The 25,273-nt window shown below is 35.6% G+C and overlaps 1 protein-coding gene across 11 annotated transcripts in view; it reads right to left on the reverse strand.

Moving 5' to 3' along the window:
- The window catches only part of ATG4C (autophagy related 4C cysteine peptidase), a 100,433-nt gene that overhangs the window by 55,874 nt on the left and 19,286 nt on the right, over positions 1–25,273 (reverse strand). For 5 of the 11 annotated variants that reach the window (XM_043461107.1, XM_043461110.1, XM_043461116.1 and 2 more), the window contains 2 exons: positions 14,917–15,055; positions 4,362–4,445 (listed from right to left, as the gene is read on the reverse strand). In XM_043461107.1, the coding sequence (XP_043317042.1) occupies positions 4,362–4,445; positions 14,917–14,998 (166 nt within the window). In that variant the 5' untranslated portion in view covers positions 14,999–15,055. Of the gene's footprint in view, positions 1–1,553; positions 1,646–4,361; positions 4,446–14,916; positions 15,056–25,273 lie in introns of all 11 variants that reach the window. The other 6 variants (XM_043461109.1, XM_043461111.1, XM_043461108.1 and 3 more) reach the window with 3 other exon arrangements.

Raw genomic sequence — 25,273 nt, forward strand, 5'->3', positions numbered from 1 at the left:
CCTATGGACACCTTATCTTTGACAAAGGAGGCAAGGATATACAATGGAAAAAAGACAACCTCTTTAACAAGTGGTGCTGGGAAAACTGGTCAACCACTTGTAAAAGAATGAAACTAGAACACTTTTCTAACACCATACACAAAAATAAACTCAAAATGGATTAAAGATCTAAATGTAAGACCAGAAACTATAAAACTCCTAGAGGAGAACATAGGCAAACACTCTCCGACATAAATCACAGCAAGATCCTCTATGACCCACCTCCCAGAATATTGGAAATAAAAGCAAAACTAAACAAATGGGACCTAATGAAACTTAAAAGCTTTTGCACTACAAAGGAAACTATAAGCAAGGTGAAAGACAGCCGTCAGATTGGGAGAAAATAATAGCAAATGAAGCAACAGACAAAGGATTAATCTCAAAAATATACAAGCAACTCCTGCAGCTCAATTCCAGAAAAATAAATGACCCAATCAAAAAATGGGCAAAGAACTAAACAGACATTTCTCCAAAGAAGACATACAGATGGCTAACAAACACATGAAAAGATGCTCAACATCACTCATTATTAGAGAAATGCAAATCAAAACCACAATGAGGTACCATTACACGCCAGTCAGGATGGCTGCTATCCAAAAGTCTACAAGCAATAAATGCTGGAGAGGGTGTGGAGAAAAGGGAACCCTCTTACACTGTTGGTGGGATGCAAACTAGTACAGCCGCTATGGAAACAGTGTGGAGAATTCTTAAATAAACTGGAAATAGAAATGCCATATCCCAGCAATCCCACTTCTGGGCATACACACTGAGGAACCAAGATCTGAAAGCGACACATCACCCAATGTTTCATCGCAGCACTGTTTTATAAATAGCCAGGAATGGAAGCAACCTAGATGCCCTCAGAGATGATATGGATAAGGAAGCTGTGGTACATATACACCATGAATTTTACTACAGCCGTCAAAGAATTCATTTGAACCATTCCTAATGAGATGGATGAAACTGGAGCCCATTATACAGAGTGAAGTAAGCCAGAAAGATAAAGAACATTACAGCATACTAACACATATATATGGAATTTAGAAAGATGGTAACGATAACCCTATATGCAAAACAGAAAAAGAGACACAGAAATACAGAATAGACTTTTGAACTCTGTGGGAGAATGTGAGGGTGGGATATTTCAAAAGAACAGCATGTATACTATCTATGGTGAAACAGATCACCAGCCCAGGTGGGATGCATAAGACAAGTGCTCGGGCCTGGTGCACTGGGAAGACCCAGGGGAATCGGGTGGAGAGGGAGGTGGGAGGGGGGATCGGGATGGGGAATAAGTGTAAATCTATGGCTGATTCATATCAATGTATGACAAGACCCACTGAAATGTTGTGAAGTAATTAGCCTCCAACTAATAAAAAAATTAAAAAAAAAAAAAAAGAATCCAAAAAATAAATAAATAAAATAAAAAAAATAAAAATCAATAACAGAACAAGATCTGGAAAATGTCCAAATTGAGCAATGTACTTCTAAATTATTAATTTCTTCCTACATACCCTTTCTTAGTAAATGGCAAAAGTCATGTTTCAAAAAATTCCACATTGTGGGATCTTATTTCCATAACATGTGGGCATAATCCTGGCAATATCTGGAATAAGAGAGATCCATGAAAACAGCAGAGATAGCATAAGAACCAAGACCATATCCAAGAAGACCCTTTGATATGTTACTTTCATGCCCTTCCTTCTGTTCTATAAAGAGATCCCTAGCAAAACTCCTGGAGAAGGAAATGGCAACCCACTCCAGTACTCTTGCCTAGAGAATCCTGTGGACAGAGGAGCCTGGTGGGCTGCATAGAGTTGGACACGACTGACGCGACTTAGCATACATGCATGCATTGGAGAAAGAAATAACAACCGACTCCAGTATTCTTGCCTGGAGAATCCCAGGGATGGAAGAGCCTGGTGGGCTGCCGTCTAATGGGGTCACACAGAGTCAGACACGACTGACTTGACTTAGCAGCAGCAGCAGCAGGCAAAGCTCCACCCCGGGCTGGTTTCAGCTCAAAAAAAAACTTTTATTATTTTCTAGCCTCTGTGCTATCCTCTCTACTTCTTAAAACTTTTTTTCCCCCGTTTTCCATGTACTTTTTTTTTGTCCATAGGTTAGAATGATTGTCTATAGGTGTTCCTCAGCCCCAAAATTAGGAAGGAGAGAGCCTTATCTCATTATTCCTGTTAAATCCTTTGGGTTCCTAAGAAAGAACTGGTATGCTAGAGATAACCACAGATACATTTTTTCCTTAATGGTCTCTGGACCCATTGTGTCCTGAACCATCTAAGAGAAAATCTAAAAAAATCCTAGCCAGATGGGGGCATGGTATCTAAGTGGAAATGAGGCTTTCTTAAAATAAGGTAAAATCCTTAATTGCTTCTCTTATAGATACCTGTGATTTTTTTTTTAATTTTGGTATTTGATCAAAACAATACTGATTGGAAGGATCATTTGGATTTATATACCATGAACATTGACATAACAATGCACAGCATGATATCAAACTCTGGGAAAGAAAAATTGCATAATATAAGTTTGTAGTTCAGGAAAGGTAGCAATATAAATTTAAAACCTGGAAAGAGCAGGACAGACTTTGCATAAAGTAATATAATCATATTAAGATTATAATCTTATAAGAATCTTATACTTATTTATCATCATACATTAATTCATTGTAGATAACTCAGAGGGAAGCAAAATAAAACTATTGTGATTGGAAGACACTACTTTCTAAGCACTTAGATCTGTAAGACAGATTGCCAATACCTTCAAACTGAAAGGGAATTGAAACAACTGAACAAAACTGTCCACTAGATAAATGTCAATAAATAATGAGAGATGAGTGACTATGGTTAAAGTAATTTGACTAAAATCCTTAGCAGAACAGAAAAACTATTAGAAAATATTTACATAATAGAAGATGATAATTAAAAAATCAAGAATTTAAGTGGGAATGTGATCCATCAGAACTAGATTGGAACAACTATTATAAACTGATGGCTCTATAAGAAAAACAGAAAAAATATTTATCTTCTCTGGCTCTGTCCACTCAAGTGGCCTGGGGCAATGTCATCTCCACAATGAAACCTTTTTCTACACAAGAAACCAGAGTTCATTGGGAATGGCTGGTTTCAAATATGAGGCTGAAAAGTATAAAGTGGGCATGGCACACCTACTTATGGAAGAAAATAGGAAATTTCCAAAAATTAATTAGCATTTGTTCAAAGATAAGCCAATCTAAAAGAAATTTCCACTGGCTAACAATTTGAATACCATAAGAAGATTACTGGTGAAGACTGACCAATGCACAGTATAGAATCTAAAAACCTATGAGTCCATAATGACATACAAAGAAAGAAAAGATTAGCATTAAAATATTTCAAATGTGATAAACAGAATGTTATATTTCTATTGAGCCTACTTAAATCTACCTTGTAGGCTTGTTGTGACAATTAAAGACATTTCTCAAAGAGTTTGGCATGATGCTTGACACATAGTAGGCACTCAATAAAGGGTATAAATTATTAAAAGAAAATATATGATAATTACAGAAAGAATGAGTATACGTGAGAATTCAGAAACATCAAATACAGTAAACAATTTCAGAAACTGGAGCATCCTTACAAACTGGAAAACTTACCATTTTTAGGTTAACTAAAAGGTGTACTTGTAATTATTATCATATACTCTAAAATTATCAGAGAATTTGATAAAAAAAATCAAGATATCAATTCAAATAATATTTATTTAGCACTCATACTGTAAGTCCAAAACTATAAGGGAATATAATAAATGGAGTACAATGGTATGAACTTTAATTTCAAGGAATTTACAAGAAACTCAAACCACATGGCAATATTTTATGTAACGTATTTTATGTGTTAGGAATTAGCATAGTTAACCTTCTATCCATATTTTATGTGTTACATAAAATACAGGTTCTTAAAAGATATATGCCAAAATATATGCATAAAAAGTAGAATGCATATTGCCAGGGGCTGAAAGGAAGAGAGGAATGAGGAGTTACTGTTTAATGGGTACCGAATTCAGTGTTACAAGATGAAGAGTTCTATAGATGAATGGTAATGATAGTAACACAACGTTATGAATGTATTTAATACCACTGAACTGTACACTTAAAAATGAGATGGCAAATTTTGTGTTATATGTATTTTACCACGATAAAAATAACTGGAAGTAAAAAACAAAAGAAATATGTCAAAGGTAGATTAATCTAGAAATAAAATAATGAAAACAACACAGTGAGTTTCTACAAAGATTTTTAAATGGATTACAAGTTTAGCACTTACCTTCATATTTAAAATGGTAACACTTTCCAAGTAATAATACAGGAGAATTTCTACTAAAATATGTCTTCGTTTTCAACACCCAACCTAAATGAGACAGAGAAAGACAGTTTTGCAATTAAGGGATTTCAGACTAAAAGTTTAGCAGCATTTTCTTTTATTTCATTTCAAATCACTAATTCTCAGTACAGATGTACATCTTTTACAAGTGGAGCAAAAATATGTTGACAATGAACTGAAAATACAGGGCACTTACATTAAATATTTTCAAATAAAGCTAAGTATTTTAACCACATTCTATCCACTTAAAGACCATGACAGAGAAAACATTTTAGTCTTAATTTATTTTCAAACAAGTCACAATGTTCTCATGGTATAAACATTAAAAGTTAAAAATTCTACCTCAGTTTCCTTGACATTAACCATCTTCCAAAAGGCAGTAAGTGTTACCAATTTCTTGTATTTCCTTCCATTTTAGATAACTTAAAAGTTTAAAATATTTGAACATTCCAATGAAGTAATTTAGGGATAAGATCACAGAGTACACTAAAGCTGCTGCCACTAAGTCACTCCAGTCGTGTCCGACTCTGCGTGACCCCACAGACGGCAGCCCACCAGGCTCCTCTGTCCTTGCGATTCTCCAGGCATGAATACTGGAGTGGGTTGCCATTTCCTTCTCCAATCATGAAAGGGAAAAGTGAAAGTGAAGTCGCTCAGTTGTGTCCAACTTTTAGCGGCCCCATGGACTGTAGCCTACAGGCTCCCCTGTCCATGGGATCTTCCAGGCAAGAGTACTGGAGTGGGTTGCCGTTTCCTCCTCCCAGAGTATACTAGTGCTTATGATAAAAGTGGACCTCTGAAGTTTCCTAGGGAAACCTGTTTTAACACCATCATTTTGGCTTAATGAGGATTTCTGAAAGTGATATACAAAGTTTTCAGACATTTTCATCTCAATTTTCCACCTCCCAAACCAAATCCTCAATCCTCAACTTTTAGCTGCAAACTCTAACTCTTTCAATTTTCTTCCTACTAAACTGTTTATATCTAAAAGGTACTATCCTTTTGACTTTTTATGATGTCATTAATATTCTCAATTTCCTAAGAAAAGCACTTGCCCATTACATTCCTGAATATTCCCAAGTATATGAAATTCCTGAGAGATAATGTAGCCTTAAAAAGCAGCTCCTAAAATGTAAGAACATAGAAACAGAATCTGAAATTGGGAGTCAAGACTAGGTCTAGTCTCAAGCAGACCAGCATTTATATTTAACACAGTTGTTACAAATTTTAAATGAGTGACTTTTATGAAAGTGCTTCCTTAAAGACTATAACACAAATAAGTACAAAGAACAAGTACATTAAAATATGTATTTATAATAAAAATCATAAAAGTATCTGAGTTTGGTACTGAAACAGAGAGAATGGAAAGTCAAATACACTGATTAGACTTTGGATTACTGCAGTACTCCCCCAAATGGCTTCTCTGTCATCAGTCTTTCCCCATGCTAGCATATGCCACTTATCCCTGCCAAATTAATCTCCCTGTGGCTCAGCTTTGATTAGGTAACTCATCTACTCATCTGCTCAAAAACCAACCTCAATGACTCATTAACCTAACAGATTTATAATGAACTTCTCTGTGATACTAAAGACTTTCTTCAACATGATACAAATTACCTTTAGAGCTATCTTTTCCACTAATTTTCATCTATAGTCAAAGCGGACTTTACTATTTGGTTCATATTATATTCCATGACAAAACTATTCTCCCCAATATCAGCCCATTTCAATCCATTTAAATCTTCTTCTAATTCAAACACGCAGTTTTTGTTGTTCCCAATTTACGAGTGTTATTAGTACCATGCTAGAATGATTTTAACCCCCAAACCAGTAACAATTCCCCCCCTCCCCAAAAGGCAATATTTTCAAAGTAAGTCCTAAGAACTTCATAAAAACAACCTTAAAAATAAACAAAAAGCCTTTAAGGAGGACTTCTCTGTCCCTATGCTTTACTTTCAACCTACACCTTCTTACCAGTCACCAGTCCTTCCAAAAGAAAGAAAAGTGAATCTGAGTCAGGGTCTGAGGCTCTGCAATGATCCACATTTTACATAAGCCATAAGTTACAGTGCACAAAGAGAGTAGTTGTCTCCTAACAGTTAGGCCTAGAATTGACATAGCCTCCTTTCTCATTCTATTGGCTGACGTAAGACACAGGACAGCCCAGATTCAAATGAGAAAAAAAGACAACACGAAATGTGATTCACTGAGGACTGTCTTAAGAGAGTCACCATAAACAAAACGTTACCCAAAAACCTACAGTCCATTAAGCTAGCAATTACAAAATCATAAATAAAGCTTTAAAAGATGCAAACAAGTCAAAGAACATAGAAAGAGTAGAGATGATAATGATTTTCTGGAGGAACAGAAATAATGAAGGATGATTTAGAAGAAGGATGAATTATTTAATATTTTAAAAAGGAAATCAAGTTTATATACCTCAAAAAGTCATGTAAATAAGGGGGGAGGAAAGCAAAAATTAAACATTTTTTCAAGAAAGTAAGGTTCAGTCATTTAAAATGTAAGTGTTATGCCATTTCTAGTTCTGTCTTCATATCATAATACTGACATTGATAAAAAAAATAATCCTAAATTATGTTCAGTGTATCCAGAGAACAGCAAGAATAGGGAGCCAAGGGAGGCTGGACTTGAATACAAGTTTCAAGACTTATCTAGATATGTGACCTTGAATATGTCAATCTCTGTTTTCTAATTTACAAAAAAAAGAGAACCTTAAAAAGACAGGAGATTTAAATCTCCGAAAGATATCTAACTCAGAAAGATATGAGATTTAATTGATAAGGTACATAAGCTATAACATACTAGTGGGTGCTCAATCAATTTCAGTCCTTCTTCACTACATAATGATCAAGGGATCAATCCAAGAAGACATAACAATTGTAAATAGTTATGCATCCAACATAAGAGCACCTCAATACACAAGGCAAACACCAACAAACATAAAAGGGGAAACTGACAGCAATACAATAATAGTAGGGGACTTTAACACCTCACTTACACCAATGGGCAGATCATCAAAACAGAAAATTAATAAGGAAACACAAGCTTTAAAATGACACATTCGACCAGATGAGCCTAACTGATATCTTCAGGACATTCCATGCAAATGCAGAAAAATACACTTTCTTCTCAAATGCACATGGAACATTCTCCAAGACAGACCACATCGTGGGTCACAAATCAAGTCTCAGTAAACTTAAGAAAACTGAAACCAATCATCTTTTCTAAAGACCACAATGCCTAGATAAAAATTACAGAAAAAAAAGCATAAAAACACAAACACATGGAGATTAAACAACACATTTCCAAATAATCAACTAGTCACTGAAGAAATAAAAAGGGAAATCAAAGAATTCCTAGAAACAAATGACAATGAAAACACAGAGACTCAAAACCTGTGGGATGCAGCAAAAGCAGTTCTAAGAGGGAAATTTATAGCAATACAATCCAATCTCAAGAAGCAAGAAAAACACCAAATAGACAACCTAACTTGATGCTGGAAAAAGAAGAACAAAAAAACCCCAAAGTTAGTAGAAGGAAATAAATTATAAAGATTAGAGAAGAAATAAATGAAAAAGAAATGAAGGAAACAATAACAAAGATTAATGAAACTAAAAGCTGGTTATTCAAGAAGACAAATAAAATTGACAAATCACTAGCCAAACTTATCAAGAAAAAAAGGGAGAAGAATCAAATTAACAAAATTAGAAATTAAAAAGGAGAGGTTACAACAGACAACACAACAATACAAAGGATCGTAAGAGACTATTATAAGCAATTTTATGTCAATAAAATGGACAATCTGAAAGAAATGAACAGATTCTTAGACAAGTTCAACCTTCCAAGACTGAACCAGAAAGAAATAGAAATTATGAAAAGGCCAATCACAAGCACTGAAATCGAAACTGTGATCAAAAATCTCCCCAAAAAACAAAAGCCCAGGGCCAGATGGCTTCACAGGTGAATTCCATGAAACATTCAGAGAAGAGCTGATGCCTTCCTTCTCAAACTTCCAAAAAATTGCAGAGAAAGGAACACTGTCAAACTCATTCTACAAGGTTACCATCACCTTGATACCAAAACCAGATAAAGATATCACACAAAAAAAAGAAAATTATAGGCCAATATCACTGATGAACATAGATGCAAAAATCCTCAACAGATTCAAACATCATACACCACAACACATTCAAAAGATCATACACCATGATCAAGTTGGGTTTATCCCAGGGATGCAAGGATTCTTCAATATACACAAATCAATCAATATGATACATCATATTAACAAACTGAAAGATAAAAACAATATAATCTCAATATTTGCAGAAAAAGCTTTTGACAAAATTCAGCACCCATTTGATAAAAATTATTCAAAAAATGGGCACAGAAGGAATCTACCTCAACACAATAAAGGCCATATATGATAAACCCACAGCAAACATTAATCTCAATGGTGAAAAACTGAAGAGGCATTTCCTCTAGATCAGAAATAAGACAAGGGTGCCCACTCTTGCCAGTATTATTCAACATAGGTTTGGAAGTCCTAGCCATAGCAATCAGAGAAGAAAAAGAAATAAAAGGAATCCAGATTGGAAAAGAAGTAAAATTCTCACTGTTTGCAGATAACATGAACTACACACAGAAAACCCTAAAATAGTGTCAGAAAATTGCTAGAGCTAATCAGTGAATTCAGTCAAGTCATAGGAAACAAAATCAATACCCAGAAATCGCTTGTGTTCCTATACACTAACAATGAAAAGTCAGAAAGAGAATTAAGGAAGCAATTCCATTTACCATTGTAACCAAAAGAATAAAATACCTAGGAATAAACCTAAGGAGACAAAAGAGCTGTATACAGAAAACTATAAGACACTGATGAAAGAAATCTAAGATGACATAAACAATGAAGAGATATTCCATGTTCTTGGGTTAGAAGAATCAATATTGTGAAAATGACTATACTACCAAAAACAATCCCTATCAAATTACCGATGGCATTTTTCACAGAATTAAAACAAAAAAATGCATAATTCATACGGAAATACAAAAGACCCCGAATAGCCAAAGCAATCTTGAGAAATAAGAATGAAGTTCGAGGAATCAACCTTCCTAACTTCAGACTATACAGCAAAGCTTCAGTCATCAAGACAGTATGGTACTGGCACAAAATGAAAAGAAATATAGACCAATGGAACAAGACAAAAGCCCATAGATAAACCTATGCACCTATGGGCACCTTATCTTTGACAAAGAAGGCAAGAATATACAATGGAGAAAAGATAGGATCTTCAATAAGTGGTGCTGGGAAACTGGACAGTCACATGTAAAAGAATGAAATTAGAACATTTCCTAATACCATATACAAAGATAAACTCAAAATGGATTAAAGACCTAAATGTAAGACCAGAAACTATAAAACTCTTAGAGGAAAACATAGGCAGAACACTCTATGACACAAATCACAGCAAGGTCCTCTATGACTCATCTCCCTTGAGTAGAATGGAAATTAAAACAAAAATAAACAAGTGGGGGCTAATTAAACATAAAAACATTTGCACAGCAAAGGAAGCTATAAACAAGCTGAAAAGATAATCCTCAGAATGAGAGAAAACAATAGCAAATGAAACAACTGACAAAGGATTAATTTCCAAAATACACAAGCAGCTTGTGCCACTCAGTTCCAGAGAAACAAACAACCCAATCAAAAAGTGGGGAGGAGACCTAAACAGACATTTCTACAAAGACATACAGATGGCTAATAAGCACATGAAAAAATGCTCAATATCACTCATTATTACAGAAATGCAAATCAAAACTACAATGAGGTATCATCTCACACTGGTCAGAATGGCCATCATCAAAAAATCTACAATAAATGCTGGAGAGGATGTGGAGAAAAGGGAACCCTCTTGCATTGTTGGTGGGAATATAAATTAATATAGCCACTATGGAGGACAGTATGAGACTCCTTAAAAAACTAGGACTAAAACTACCATATGACTCAATAATCCTACTATTGGGTATATGCCCTGAGGAAACCAGAACTGAAAAAGACAAATGTACCCCATCTACACATGTTCATTGCAGCACTATTTACAATAGCTAGGACATGGAAGCAACCTAGATATCCAACGACAGATGAATGGACAAAGAAGCCGTGGTACATATATACAATGGAATATTACTCGGCCATAGAAAGGAATGCATGTGAGTCAGTTCTAATTGGGTGGAAGTCAGAAAGAGAAAAACAAATATCATATATTAACACATATATACAGTATCTAGAAAGATGATACCAATGAACCTATTTCTAGGGCAGCAATGGAGACGCAGACATATAAAACAGACTAATAGTCACAGCAAGGGAATGGGGAAGGTTGGGATGCATGGAGAGAGTAGCATGGAAACATACACACTACCATACATGAAACAGAGAGCCAGTGGGAATTTGCTGGATGACTCAGGGCGCTCCAACAGGGTGCTCTGTGACAACCGAGAGGGATGAGATGGGATGGGAGGTATGAGAGAGGTTCAAGGAGGGGACACCTACGGCTGATTCATGGTGATGTACGGCAGAAACCAACACAATACAGTAAAGCAATTATCCTTCACTTAAAAATAAATGAATTCAAAAAACTGTTTTAGTACTTCTTAAACCACACATCGGAGAAGGCAATGGCACCCCACTCCAGTACTGTTGCCTGGAAAATCCCATGGACAGAGGAGCCTGGAGGAGTCCACGGGATCACTAAGAGTTGGACACAGCTGAGCGACTTCACTTTCACTTTTCCCTTTCATGCCTTGGAGAAGGAAATGGCAACCCACTCCAGTATTCTTGCCTGGAGAATCCCAGGGACGGGGGAGCATGGTGGGCTGCCGTCTATGGGGTCGCACAGAGTCGGACACGACTGAAGTGACTTAGCAGCAAACCACACACGGTAAAGAACCCATGTGCCAGTGCAGGAGACATAAGAGACACAGGTTCAATCCCTGGGTCAGGAAGATCCCCTGGTCGACAGCATGGAAACCCACTCCAGTATTCTTGCCTGGAGAATCCCACAGACAGAGGAGGCTGGTGGGCTATAGTCCACAGGATCGCAGAGTTAGACATGACTGAAGTGACTTAGCATGCACACAAACCACCTATACAATACAAACTCTAAGCCAGGAATACATATTAAACATTTTAGAATAATTTTCATCAATAAAATCAAACTAAAATACTATTCTATAACTTAAAACTATCTAGAACATGTGACTGCTCAGTCATTAAGTGGTGTCCAACTCTTTGCAACCCCATGGACTGTAGCCTGCCAGGCTCCTCTGTCCATGGGATTTCCCAGGCAAGAATACTGGGGTGAGTTGCCATGTCCTTCTCCAGAACACGTAGTTACCCTGAACATTCTGTTCTTCAGAGATTAGGGATTACCATAATCTTGCTACACCCACTTAATATCTAGATAGGGAAAGCTATGCATATGTAAATAATAGTTTAAATAACAATCCCGAGGATACTGCTAAAATGTGTTAGTACCAGTATGATAATTTCCAGACCTTATAAATGAAATCTTCATCACCTAACCTAACCATCAGATTAAATGACTGAAAAGCATGTAAATCTCTATTTGCAGATGACATGAGCTTACACAGAAAATCCTCTAAAATCGACAAAAACCAATTAGAACTAATAAAGGAGATCAAATTTACAAGACACATGATCAAATCACAAAAAAATCAATTGTATTTCTATATACTAACAAAGAATATTAAAAGAAATTAAGAAGACAATTCATTTTAAAATAGCATTGAAGGACTTCCCCAATGGTCCAGTGGTTATGACTCTGCTTTCCAATGCAAGGGATGAGGATTCGATCCCTGTTCAGGGAACTAAGATCCCACATGCTGCAAGGTGTAGCCAAAAATTGGAAAAAAATTAAAAATAAAATAGCATTGAAAAGAATAAAATACTTAGGAATAACTTTAATAAAAGAAGTGTAAGACTTACACACAGAAAACTACAAAATGTCATGGAAAGAAATTAAAAATCTAAATAAGTGTAGAGACATCCCATGTCCATGAATTGGAAGACTTAATATGGAAATATTCTGTTAATATGCCAACACTCTGAAAATTGATCTACAGATTCACTAAAATCTATATAAAAATCTTAGCTGAATTTCTTGCAGAATTGATAAGATGATCAAAAATTCATAGGGAAAATGCATGGGATCCAAAATAGTTAAAACAATCTTGGAAAAGAAGAGCAAAGTTAGAGGAATCATACTTTCCAGTTTCAGATTTCACAAACAGCTAAACTAATCAAAAGAATGTTCTATTGACATAAGAACAAACGAACAGATTAATGGAATAGAATTGAGTGTCCAGAAATAAACCCTTTACATCTATGCTCAACTGACTTTAGATAAGGGTGGCAAGACCATTCAATGGGAAAAGAATATTCTTTTAAACAAATGGTGCTGTGACAACTAGATAGCCACATACAAAGAATGAAGTGGGACTTCTACCTCACATCACACACAAAATTAACTCAAAATGGATCAAAGACCTAAACAGAAGAGCTAAAAAGAAAAAATATCTTTAAAAATAGGTGTAAATCTTCATGATTTTGATTTAATCAACATTTCTTAAATATAGCATCAAAAGCATAAGCAACAAAGAAAAAAATAGGCAAAGTGGACCTCATCAAAATCAAAGTTTTATGCTTCAGTAGACACTATTAAGAAAATGAAAAGACAATTTAAGAATGTGAAAAAATATCTGCAAATCATATTTTTGCTGAGGGATTTTCATCTAGAATACATAAAGAACACTTAGAACCCAGTAACAAGAAGACAACCCAATCTTAAGATGTGTAAAAAATTAAATGGACATATCTTCAAAGAATACATACAAATGGCTAATAAACGCATGACAAGACACTTACCTTCATACAGTCAGCAGGGAAATGCAAATCAAACTTACAGTGAGATATTTCACACTCACTAAAATGGGTCTAATTTAAAAGATGGACATTAACAAGTACTGCTGAGGATATAGAGAAATTTAAACCTTCAAACATTGCTGTAGGAATGTATAATGGTCCAAACAGTTTGGTAGTTCCTTAAAAAGTTAAACTTTGAGTTAGTATATGATCCAGTAATTTTACTCCTAGGTGTATATCCAAGAGAACTGAAACTAAGTTTACACAAGAACTTGTACACAATATTCACAGCAGTACTATTCATATGGCCAAAAGGCAGAAATAACCCAAATGTCTATCAACTAATGAGTGAGTAAAGAAAATGGCATATATCCATACAGTGAAATAGTATTCAACCATATAAAAGAATGAGGTATTGATACATACATGCAACAACATGGATGAACTTTGAAAACACTGTGCTAAGTGAAAGGAGTCAGAAACAAAAGACCACAAGTTATATGATAGCATTTATATGAAAAGTCCAGAATAGGCAAATCTATAGAGGCAGAAAGTAGCATGGTGGATGTCAGGGATTGGAGAGAGATGGGGAAGAATAGGGAGTATTCTTATACCGCTAATGGGTACAGGGTAACTTTGAGGGGTGATAAAAATGTTCTGGAATTAGTGACGATGGTTGTACATTTCTGTGAATATACTAAAAAACCACTGAATTATACACTCTAAAAGGGTAAATTTTAGTAGCAAATGAATTATCTCAAATTTTCAAAATATTAATGTCTATTGAATCTTCAAAATGCAATGTTAAGTTATTACCAAGTTTTAACTGTCTAAATAGCTAGCTGGCCATGACTTCCAGTGAATCAGGAGCCAACAGCCAATTGTGTTTTACCTGAGTTTGCATTGCCTATGGGTTTTACTAAATTTTTCCATTTCTATTTTATGGATATGAACTTCTTCCTGTTGATACTAATTCTCTGAGTATTTCTCCACCTTTGAAAGATTCTTCATCACCAGTTTGTTTCCAGTCTGAAGTAGGCTTCAAAACAACCATATGATCCTTACCAAATTTGTATGCAAACCAAGAATAACTAAGTTATAAGTAAGTGTCTGAGTGTGCTCCTAGAAGAAAGTTATATGTATCAGAGTATGAACTTTATATGGTCTGCTTTGTGTGAAAGACATCTATTTTGCTTGGTTCCTAGTTCAGACATGAGGCTGCCTGAAACTGAGTCTGAAAAACTGAGGTAATATCCATTACCTGAATAAATTATATCTGCTTTGGAATTTTCTTTTTTAAAGGACCACATGATATGCCTGAGTTTCTAAGCAATATTTATGAGAAATTTTGGCTCTTTCTTCAGGAAGTATCCTTATATACTTTGTAACTGAAATAGATAGAGAATATATTTTATTCCTTACAGAAATATTTCATTTGAGGAAAATCTCAGCAATTGTTACTGACTGAATAAGGGAGATAATACATATCTTCAAATATTTCTTTGGATTATATAATTTTCAAATCATGATACTTACTATATTTCATGTTGTTCCAAGCAGATATAAATTTAGTTTTCAGCTTATCGACATCATCTGTTCCTGTGGCTTCCATATTCATATTCTAAAGAAAAAGCCATCACTTGATTGCATTCTTCTGTAAGTTTAGTCTTCTGCTCTGACGTAAAGAAAAATAAGTTATGAGTACATATTCTATGGTGTAATACCTGCTAAAGTTACTTAAGTGATCAAATACAATTTGAACTGGAAATGAGCAAACAAATTTTTCATTTTACAGACTAAAATATAATATATTCTACACATATTTCAATTACAAAATATATTTAATGCCAAATATACAACAATAAAAATTATCACACAAGAGACTTCCCTGGTGGTCCAGTGACTAAAACTTCGTGCTCCCAATACAGGGGGCCCAGGTTCAATCCCTGGTCAGGGAACTAGATCCCACATGCCACAACTAACAGTTTGCATGCCACAACGAAGATCTAAGACAAGGCACAGCCAAAATAAATAATAATAAATAAATAAATGTTTAAAAAGTTATCACACAAATCCAAACAATAACTCCCCACAGATACACATAATTAAAAACAATAATAGTAATACAACTCAGTTTTGGTGAGGCTATCCAAGATTTGTTTCTTTTGTAATTAGAGAAGGTGATCTGAAATCATAAGAAATTATAATTATCTTCATAATGGAGACTTCCACTTGTATTAAATCACTGCTTTCATATAAAGTCTAATCATTTTTTTAATTAAGGCATTTCCTGTATTTCTTATATATCCTTCTTACAGCAGCATTTTTTAAAAAAAATAGAAAGACTTAAATTTGCAAGAGACAATGTTTTCTTATTCTAAAACAAGAATAAATGTAGCTTATATGTATTTGTTTTTTAAATGACTTGATGGAAAATTGAGATATGTTATATGTAATCTGAAAGAGGAACAAATTATTAATGGAAACACTCCAGTTTATTTGTAATAATTCACAGACAGTTTTCTTTTCAAGAAAAGAATGCAGGGGCTTCCCTAGTAGCTCAGTGGTAAAGAATCTGCCTGCCAAAGCAGGAGACACAGGTTTGACCCCTGGTCTGGGAATATCCCACATACCCAGGAGCAACGAAGCCCGTCCACCACAACTACTTGGCCTGTGCTCTGGAGCTCAGGAGCTGCACTCACTGAGTTCACACGCCTCAACTACTAAAGCCTGCAGCCCCTAGAGCCCACACTCCACAACAGGAGAGGTCACCACAGTGAGAAGTCCACACACTGCGAAAAAGAGCAGTCCCCACTCTCCACAGCTAGAGAAAACCTGCATGCAGCAACGAAGATCCAGTACGACCAAAAAAAAAAAAATTATAAAAGAAAACGAAAGGAATGCCACATAGAACACTATCCTTTCAGAGTTATAAATATCAACTCAATGGGATTGGTACATTTGCCTCTCTAACAATAGATATTCCATTTTATAGTATGTATTAGATGTTACTAATTAAATATTATAATTGTGGCAGAAGAAAGCATGGTCCACTAGAAGAATTTAAAAAGTCAATGTGACTAAGGAGCAGAGTCCAAAAAAGTGACACATGTGTGGCTACTAGGTTAGACATGGGCCAGAGCACACAGAACCCTGCATTCTGTGTTAAGAATTTTGTTCTTTATGCAAAGAGCAAACAGGAATATCAGAATCTGATTCTGTGGGTTTGTGTGATTTTTTTTTTTTTTACACTCCAACACAGAGAAAACTGATTGAAGGGGACAAGAGCAAAGGGTGAGAGTTTACTATTATTGTATAGGATGAGGAGAAAGATGGTAGCCTGGACCACATGGTAGCAGTGGAGATGGAGACAAATCGGCACATGAAGAAATGTGTCAAAAATTCAGTTGGTCTTGGTGATAAAATGAAAGTGAAAGGTGAAAAAGAGAAATATGTCAAAGATACACCCAGGTTTCTAGCTTGTGAAATTAAATAGATGGTGCCAATCCCTTAAACAAGCAACATCAGGAGAAGGGCAGATTAGAGAGATAAGATCATGACCTGGATTTATGTGGAGTTCGAGATGCCTCTGAGATATAGTAAGGAATCGATCCTTTATGAATTGAATCACTCAGGGTAACTTATTGCCAGGCACTGTTCTAGGAAATGCAGATACAGCTTGGACAAAAGGAGTAAAATTCTTGCTTTCATGGAGTTTACTTTCTAGACATTCTAAAGAGACCATCAAGGCAGATGGATATATAGATCTGGAACTCAAAGGTGAGGTTTGGGCAAGAGCTGTTGAGAATTGCTGATGTACAAACAGAAGTTTCAGAGCTATAAACATGTTTCTCAATGATTCTGTCTCGTACATGATGACACCCCAGCCTTAAGGATGATATTCAAAGCCCTTCATGAAATGACATCTGCCCACTTACTCAGCTTTCTCTCTTGCCACTCCCTCACATGCACTGTAGACAGAAGCCACTTTGAATATTAATATTACAGCTTCCTAAACTCGACATGCTAATACCTCCTTGCCTTTGCATGTGCCGTTCCTTCTACCCAGAATGCCTTCCTACTTACCCTCACTTTTTGACGGCCTTATTATCATGAGCACTAAGACTCAGTTTAAGTTTCTCCTCCTCAGATTCCTTAAAAAACTGGGAATGGAATTGCCATAAGACCCAGCAATCCCACTGCTGGGCATATTCCCCAAGGAAACCAGAATTGAAAGAGACACATGTACCCCAATGTTCACTGCAGCACTATTTACAATAGCTAGGACATGGAAGCAAGCTGGATGTCCATCAGCAGATGAATGGATAAGGAAGTTTTGGTACATCTACACAATAGAATATTACTCAGCTATAAAAAAAAAGGAATGCATTTGAGTCAGTTCTAATGAGGTGGATGAACCCAGAGCCCATAAGACTGAAGTAAGTCAGAAAGAGAAAGATAAATACTGTATATTAACACATATATATGGAATTTAGAAAGATGGTACCAATGATCCTACACACAGAGCAGCAAAGGAGACACAGACATAAAGAACAGACTTTTGGACTCAGTGGGAGAAGGAAAGGGTGGGAAGATTTGAGAGAATAGTATTGAAACATATACATTACCATATGTAAAATAGATGACCAGTGTAAGTTTGATGTATGAAGCAGGGCACCCAAAGCCAGTGCTCTAGGACAACCTAGAGGCATGGGGTGGAGAGGGTGCTGGAAGTGGGGGTTCAGGATAGGGGGATACATGTATACCTATGGCCAATTCATGCTGATGTATGGCAAAAAACCATTACAATAGCATAAAGTAATTATCCTCAATTAAAATAAGTACATTAATTTTTCTAAAAACAAGAAGTTTCTCTCCTCTGGTAAGATCAGTAAATTTTCTACCCTTGTCCCAACCTCAAACCAATACAGAAGTCCCTCTTTTTAGCCCGTTAGGGTCCTATGTCTTCCTCTATCACAGTACTCATCACACATTATAATCATTTTTTTCTTACATTCTCTTACACTAGCCAGTAAACTTTTTAAGTGTCCTTAAATTGTGCCTGACACACAATTGGTCCTCAAAATGTTTAAGTGAATCACAAACTGATAAATTAATGAAAAGTAGAGCGACTTCACTTTCACTTTTCACTTTCACACACTGGAGAAAGAAATGGCAACCCACTCCAGTGTTCTTGCCTTGAGAATCCCAGGGATGGGGGAGCCTGGTGGGCTGCCGTCTATGGGGTGGCACAGGGTCGGACACAACTGAAGTGACTTAGCAGCAGCAGCAGCAGTATTTTACCTGCTATATTTAGAATTCTTTAATTGACAACAAGAATAAAGGAAAAAAATTTCCTCCCAAAAGTGCATTATTTAACAAAATTTGGAAAAGTAGGAGTAAAGTCTATAAAATGTGTGAATTATACATAGTGAATCTATATGATGGGCTATATATCCATATAAAATGCCCCTGAAGAGTCTGTGAAAATGGGGAAACAATACACAAAACCTAAAACTTTATGTATCATATAATACTTACTGGTTGGGGTCTGAGGGGGAGGTGAGGAAGTTTTCAAAAAAGGTACACCAAAACGCTGACAACAGTTTCCCTAACAAACTGTGACTGATTCTTTTTATATCACTATTGCCCACATTTTCCAAATCTTATACAAAGAACATATGTAATGTTTAGAATTTTAAAAGTTTATCTTTAAAAAGCCACCAACCATGAATCTTCTAAATCAAAAATGTTTAAGAGAATGTGAGGAACCACTATACTGTTCTCCATAATGGCTGTACCAATTTACACTCCCACCAACAATGTAGCAAAGTTTCCTTCTGTCTACACCCTCTCCAGAATTTATTATTTTTAAACTTTTGGATGATGGCCATTCTGACCAGTGTGGGGTGATACTTCACTGTAGTTTTGATTGCATTTCTCTAATAATTAGTGATGTTGAGCATCTTTTCATGTGCCTGTCAGCCATCTGTATGTCTTCTTTGGAGAAATGCCTATTTAGATCTTCTGCCCATTTTTTGGTGGTGGTGTTTGGCTTTTTGATATTGAATTATATGAGCTGTTTTGTATATTTTAGAGGTTAATCCTTTGTCAGTCACATCATTTGCAAATATTTTCTCTCACTCTGTGTGTTGTCTTATTTATGGTTTCCATCACTGTGCAAAAGCTCTTAAGTTTAATTAGATCCCATTTATTTTTTTTTTACTTCCATCACTCTAGAAGATATATCCAAAAAGATACTGCTGTAATTAATGTCAAAGAGTGTTCTATGTTTTCCTCTAGGAGTTTTATAGTGTCCAGTCTCACATTTAGGTCTTTAATCCATTTTAAAATTTATTTTTGTGTGTGGTGTTAGAGAATGTTCTAATTTCATTCTTTTACAAGCAGCTGTACAGTTTTCTCTCAACACTACTTACTGAAGAGACTGGAGGTTCTTTAAAAAACTAAAAACAAAACTACCATATGATCCTGCAATCCCACTCATGGACATATATCCAGACAAAACCACAATTCAAAAAGATATGCAACCCAATGTTCAATGTTCACTGCAATACTATTTACAATAGCCAAGATATGGAAGCAACCTAAATGTCCATTGACAGATAAATGATAAAGATGTGGTACATATACAATGGAATATTACTCAGCTGTAAAAGAAGAATGAAATAATGCCATCTGCAGCAACATAGATGGACCTAAAGAATATCATATGAAGTGAAGTAAACCAGACAAAGACAAATATCATATGATATTGCTTATACTGTGTTGTAAAACAGGAACAAATGTTGTCAGTCAATTACGTGTCAAAAACAAACTCAAAGAAAAGAGATCAGATTTGTGCTTACCAGAGGCAAGGGGTGAGAAGAGAAGAAATTAGATGAAGACAGTCAAAAGATATAAACTTCCATTTAAAAGTACTAGAGATGTAATACACAACATGACAAATATAATTTTGTATGTTATATATGAACATTGTTAACAGAATAAAGCCTAAGAATTCTCATCACAAGAAAAAATTTCTTTAATTTTGTATCTATAGGAGATGATGACTAGTCACTAAACTTACTACGACAATCATTTCATGATGTATATAAGTCACATCATTATACTGTACACATTAAATTTATATTAATACATGATACTAAACATAGAAAATTCTAAAAATGCTACTAAAATGCTACTAGAACTTATCAATGATTTCAGAAAAGTTGCAGAATACAAAATTAATACAAAGAAACCTGTTGCATTTCTACACATTAAAAATGAAAGATCAGAAAGAGAAATTAAGGAAACAATCCCACTTATCATCAAATCAAAAAGAATAAAATACCTAGGGATAAACGTACTTACGGAGACAAAAGGCCTGTACATTAAATCATAGCTAATGCAATAAGGCAAGAAAAAGCTGTAAAAGGTATATAGGTTGGGAAGAAATAAAACTGTCTTTCTTCATAAATGACATGATTATCTCCAGCGGGTATTTTAAAGAATCAACAATGACAACAACAAAAACTCCTAGAACTAATAAGTGATTTCAGCAAGGCTGTAGGCTACAAAGTTAATACACAAAAGTTAATCACTTTCCTATACACCAGCAATGAACAAGCAGCAACTGAATTAAAAAAGATATTATCATTTATATTAGCACTCAAAAAATATTAGATAGATATAAATCAAGCAAAATATATACAATATCTATATGAGGAAAAGTATAAAACTCTGAGAAATACCAAAGAAGAACCAAATAAATGTATAAATATTCATGGCTAGGAAGACTCAATACTGTCAATATGTCCACTCTTCCATAACTGATCTATAGATTCAATACAATCTCAATCAAAGCTCCAGTGAGTCATTTCGTGGACATTGACAAACTGATGTTAAAGTTTACATGGAGAGGCAGAAGACACAAAATAGCCAACGCTATACTGAAGAACAATTTTGGAAGATGGAGTCTACCCAACCTCAAGATTTATTATAAAGCTACAGCAATCACAACAGTGTGGCATTTCAAAAGAACAGATAAATAGATTAATGGAACAGAAATAGATACACATAAATATAGTCAACTGGTCTCTGACAAAGGCAAAAAGCAAAACAACACAGCAAAGATAGTCTTTTCAACAAATGATGCTGTAACAATTAGACATCCACATGCAAAAAATTAAATCTTGACAAAGATCACACATCCTTCACAAAAAAAAATTAACTCTAAATGGATTATAGACCTAAATGCGAAACACAAAACTATAAAAGTCATGGAAGATAACACAGAAGAAAATCCAAAGGGCTATCAGTGTGGCAATAAATTTTTAGATTTAACACCAAAGATATAATCCCTGAAAGAAATAATTGGCAAGCTGGACTTCATCAAAATTAAAAATTTCTGCTCTGCAAAAGACAAGGTCAAGGACTTCCCTGATGGTTCAGTGGATAAGAATCCACCTGCCAATGTAAAGGACACAGGTTTGATCCCTGGTCTGGGAAGATTCCACATGCCGCAGAGCAACTAAGCCCGTGCACCACAACGACCGAAACCACCACACTCTAGAGCCCACACGCTGTAACTACTGAGCCCCCGTGTCACAACTACTGAAGCCTTTGCACCCTTAGAGCCCACGCTCAGCAACAAGAGAAGGCAGTGAAATGAGAAGCTCACGCACTGCAAGTACAGAATAGTCCCCGCTCGCCACAGCTAGAGGAAGCCCACACCCAGCAATGAAGACCCAGTGTCACCAAAAATAAATAAATAACGTCTTTTTTTAAAAAGACAATGTCAAGAGAATGAAAAGATCAGGCCACAGACTAGGAGAAAACATTTGCAAAAGACATATTCGATAATGGACCATTATCCAAAACATAAAACAAACTTTAAAACTCAACAATAACAAAACAAACAACCCAATTTAAAAATGGACGAGGACTTTCCTGGTAGTCTGGTGGCTAAGAATCTGCCTGCCAATGCAGGGGACACAGGTTCGATCCCTGGTCTGAGAAACTAAGCCAATGTATCACAACCACTGAGCCCATACACCACAACTACGGAAGCCCTCGCACCCCAGAACTTGTACTCTGCAACAAGAGTAGCCCCGTCTCGCAGCAACTAGAGAAAACCCACACACAGCAACGAAGACCCAGCACAGACCAAAACAAATAAATAATTTTTTTAATGGGCTAGAGATCTTTATAGATACCTCACCAATGAAGATCTACAAATGGAAAGTGAGCATGTGAATAATGCTTCACATCGTATGTCATCAGAGAAATCAAAACAATAGTGAGTGAGATCCCACTACACACTTATTAGAATTACCAAAATCCAAAACACTGACAACACTTAATGCTGGTAAGGACAGGTACTCTCATTTACTGCTGGTGGGAATGCAGCTAATTTGGAAGACGGTTTGGTAGTTTTTTTTTTCCAAAACTAAACATACTCATAAGATCCAGTAATTGTGCTCCTTGGTATATACCCAAATGAAATGAAAACTTATTCCCACACAAAATCTTGCCCACAGATATTACAGCAGTTTTATTCATAACTGCCAAAACTTGAAGACAACTAAGATACCCTTCAGTAAGTGAATGGATAAATAAACTGGGGTACAAACAGACAATGGGGTATTATTCAGAACTACAAACAAATGAGCTATCAAGCCATTAAATGATATCAAGGAAAACTAAATGTAAAGTAAAAGAAGACAATCTGAAAAAGCTAAATACCACACAATTCCAACCATACAGTGTTCTGGAAAAGGCAAAATTGTGGAAACAGTAAAAAAGTGGTTGCCAGGGAATGGGGGCTTAGAGGGAGAGAAGGAGTAGGCAGAACATAGAGGATTTTTAGGGCAGAAAAACTATTTTATATGACACTGTAATTATCTATACACATCATTATACACTTCTTCAAACACAGAATATACAACACCAAAAGTGAACCCTAATGTAAACTATGGTCTCTGGGTGATAATTACATGTCAAAGATTCTTCAGTTGTACCAAATATACCACTTTGGTGCAGGCTTCTGTAAGTGGAGGTCATGTGTGTTGTGGGGAGGAGGTATATGTAAACTCTGTATACTTTCTGTTCAATTTTGCTGTAAACCTAAAAATGCTCTAAATATAGTTTGTTAATTAATTTTTTTAAAATATCTCCAGGATATTCAGTGAAAGGAAAAAAAGAACAGGATAAATACAATTTATGCATCTACATACACATGTATTATGTATGTACATACATTTACACACACACAAATATATATGCATAAAAAAATGTCTAGAAGTCCATAATGTTAAAAGTGACCTCTAAGAGATGTGAGGATAAGCTCTATATAACAAGATATGATTAACGGTGAGGCTAATTTTAAAAATGTTGATATTATGCAATGTTATTTCTTTCTTTTTTGTACTTCTCTTATTATTTACATTGAGCTTCTTTTAAAATAACAAGATTGTTTGTTGAAAAATAAGTTGATCAAATGAAAAATTTAATACACAAATTATAAATGTGTCCAGGCTATGTTCAACTCTAACAAAACAACTGAAACTGCTCAATTGAGAAATCTACAGAGAAGACACTCTGTTGCAAAATTCCTAAACAGCCTGTAAGAAAAATAAAAATGCTAAGATGAACTGCTTTTTCCTTTTTAAGATAAACAACATTATTCTTGTGGTTCCTAAAGACATCAGATTCAGCTATTTAGACATTTGCAAAACTTAACTTCCTCAATGTAGTTTCCTAGAGCAGCTTTGGGTGAATAAAATGACTTGGAGGAGATCCCTTGTTAACTGATAATTTTTGTTTTTCCTTAAAAGAAGTGTGGTGAGATCTGGAAAGGGGAAAAAGAAGAAATTAATGCTCGCAGCCATTCAGTCTACTAAAATATATTCTTTTTTTTTTTTTTAAGATTTTTCTGATGTGGACCATTTTTAAGTCCTTACTGAATTGTGTTGTAATACTGCTTCTGTTTTATGTTTTGGATTTTTTTTTTTTTTGAGGGGGGCAGATACGAGGTCTATGGGATCTTGCCTCTCCGACTGGGGATTGAACCTGCACCCTGTGCACTGGAAGAAGTCTCAACCACTATACCACCAAGGAAGTTCCTAAAATGTTTTCTCTATATGAGTCACAGGTATGAAATGTACATTGTATGGAATATAGTTAAAAATTATGTAATATCTTTGTATGGTGATATATCATAACCAGACTTACTGTGGTCATCATTTTGAAATGTATAGAAATATCAAATCACTATGTTGTGTAACAGGAACTAACATAGTGTTTCAGTCAGTCAGTCAGTTCAGTCACTTAATCATGTCCGACTCTCTGCGACCCCATGAATCGCAGCATGCCAGGCCTCCCTGTCCATCACCAACTCCCGGAGTTTACTCAAATTCATGTCCATTGAGTCGGTGATGCCATCCAGTCATCTCATCCTCTGTCATCCCCTTCTCCTCCTGCCCCCAATCTCTCCAAGCATCAGGGTCTTTTCCAATGAGTCAACTCTTCGCATTAGGTAGCCAAAGTACTGGAGTTTCAGCTTCAGCATCAGTCCTTCCAATGAACCCAGGACTGATCTCCTTTGGGATGGACTGGTTGGATCTCCTTGCAATCCAAGGGACTCTCAAGAGTCTTCTCCAACACACACTTCAAAAGCATCAATTTTTTGATGTTCAGCTTTCTTCACAGTCCATCTCTCACATCCATACATGACCACTGGAAAAACCATAGCCTTGACTAAATGGACCTTTGTTGGCAAAGTAATGTCTCTGCTTTTTTTTTTTTTAATTAGTTGGAGGCTAATTACTTCACAACACTTCAGTGGGTTTTGTCATACATTGATATGAATCAGCCATAGATTTACACGTATTCC

Source organism: Cervus canadensis, chromosome 2 (assembly GCF_019320065.1).
Source record: "Cervus canadensis isolate Bull #8, Minnesota chromosome 2, ASM1932006v1, whole genome shotgun sequence".
Classification (NCBI taxonomy): domain Eukaryota; kingdom Metazoa; phylum Chordata; class Mammalia; order Artiodactyla; family Cervidae; genus Cervus; species Cervus canadensis.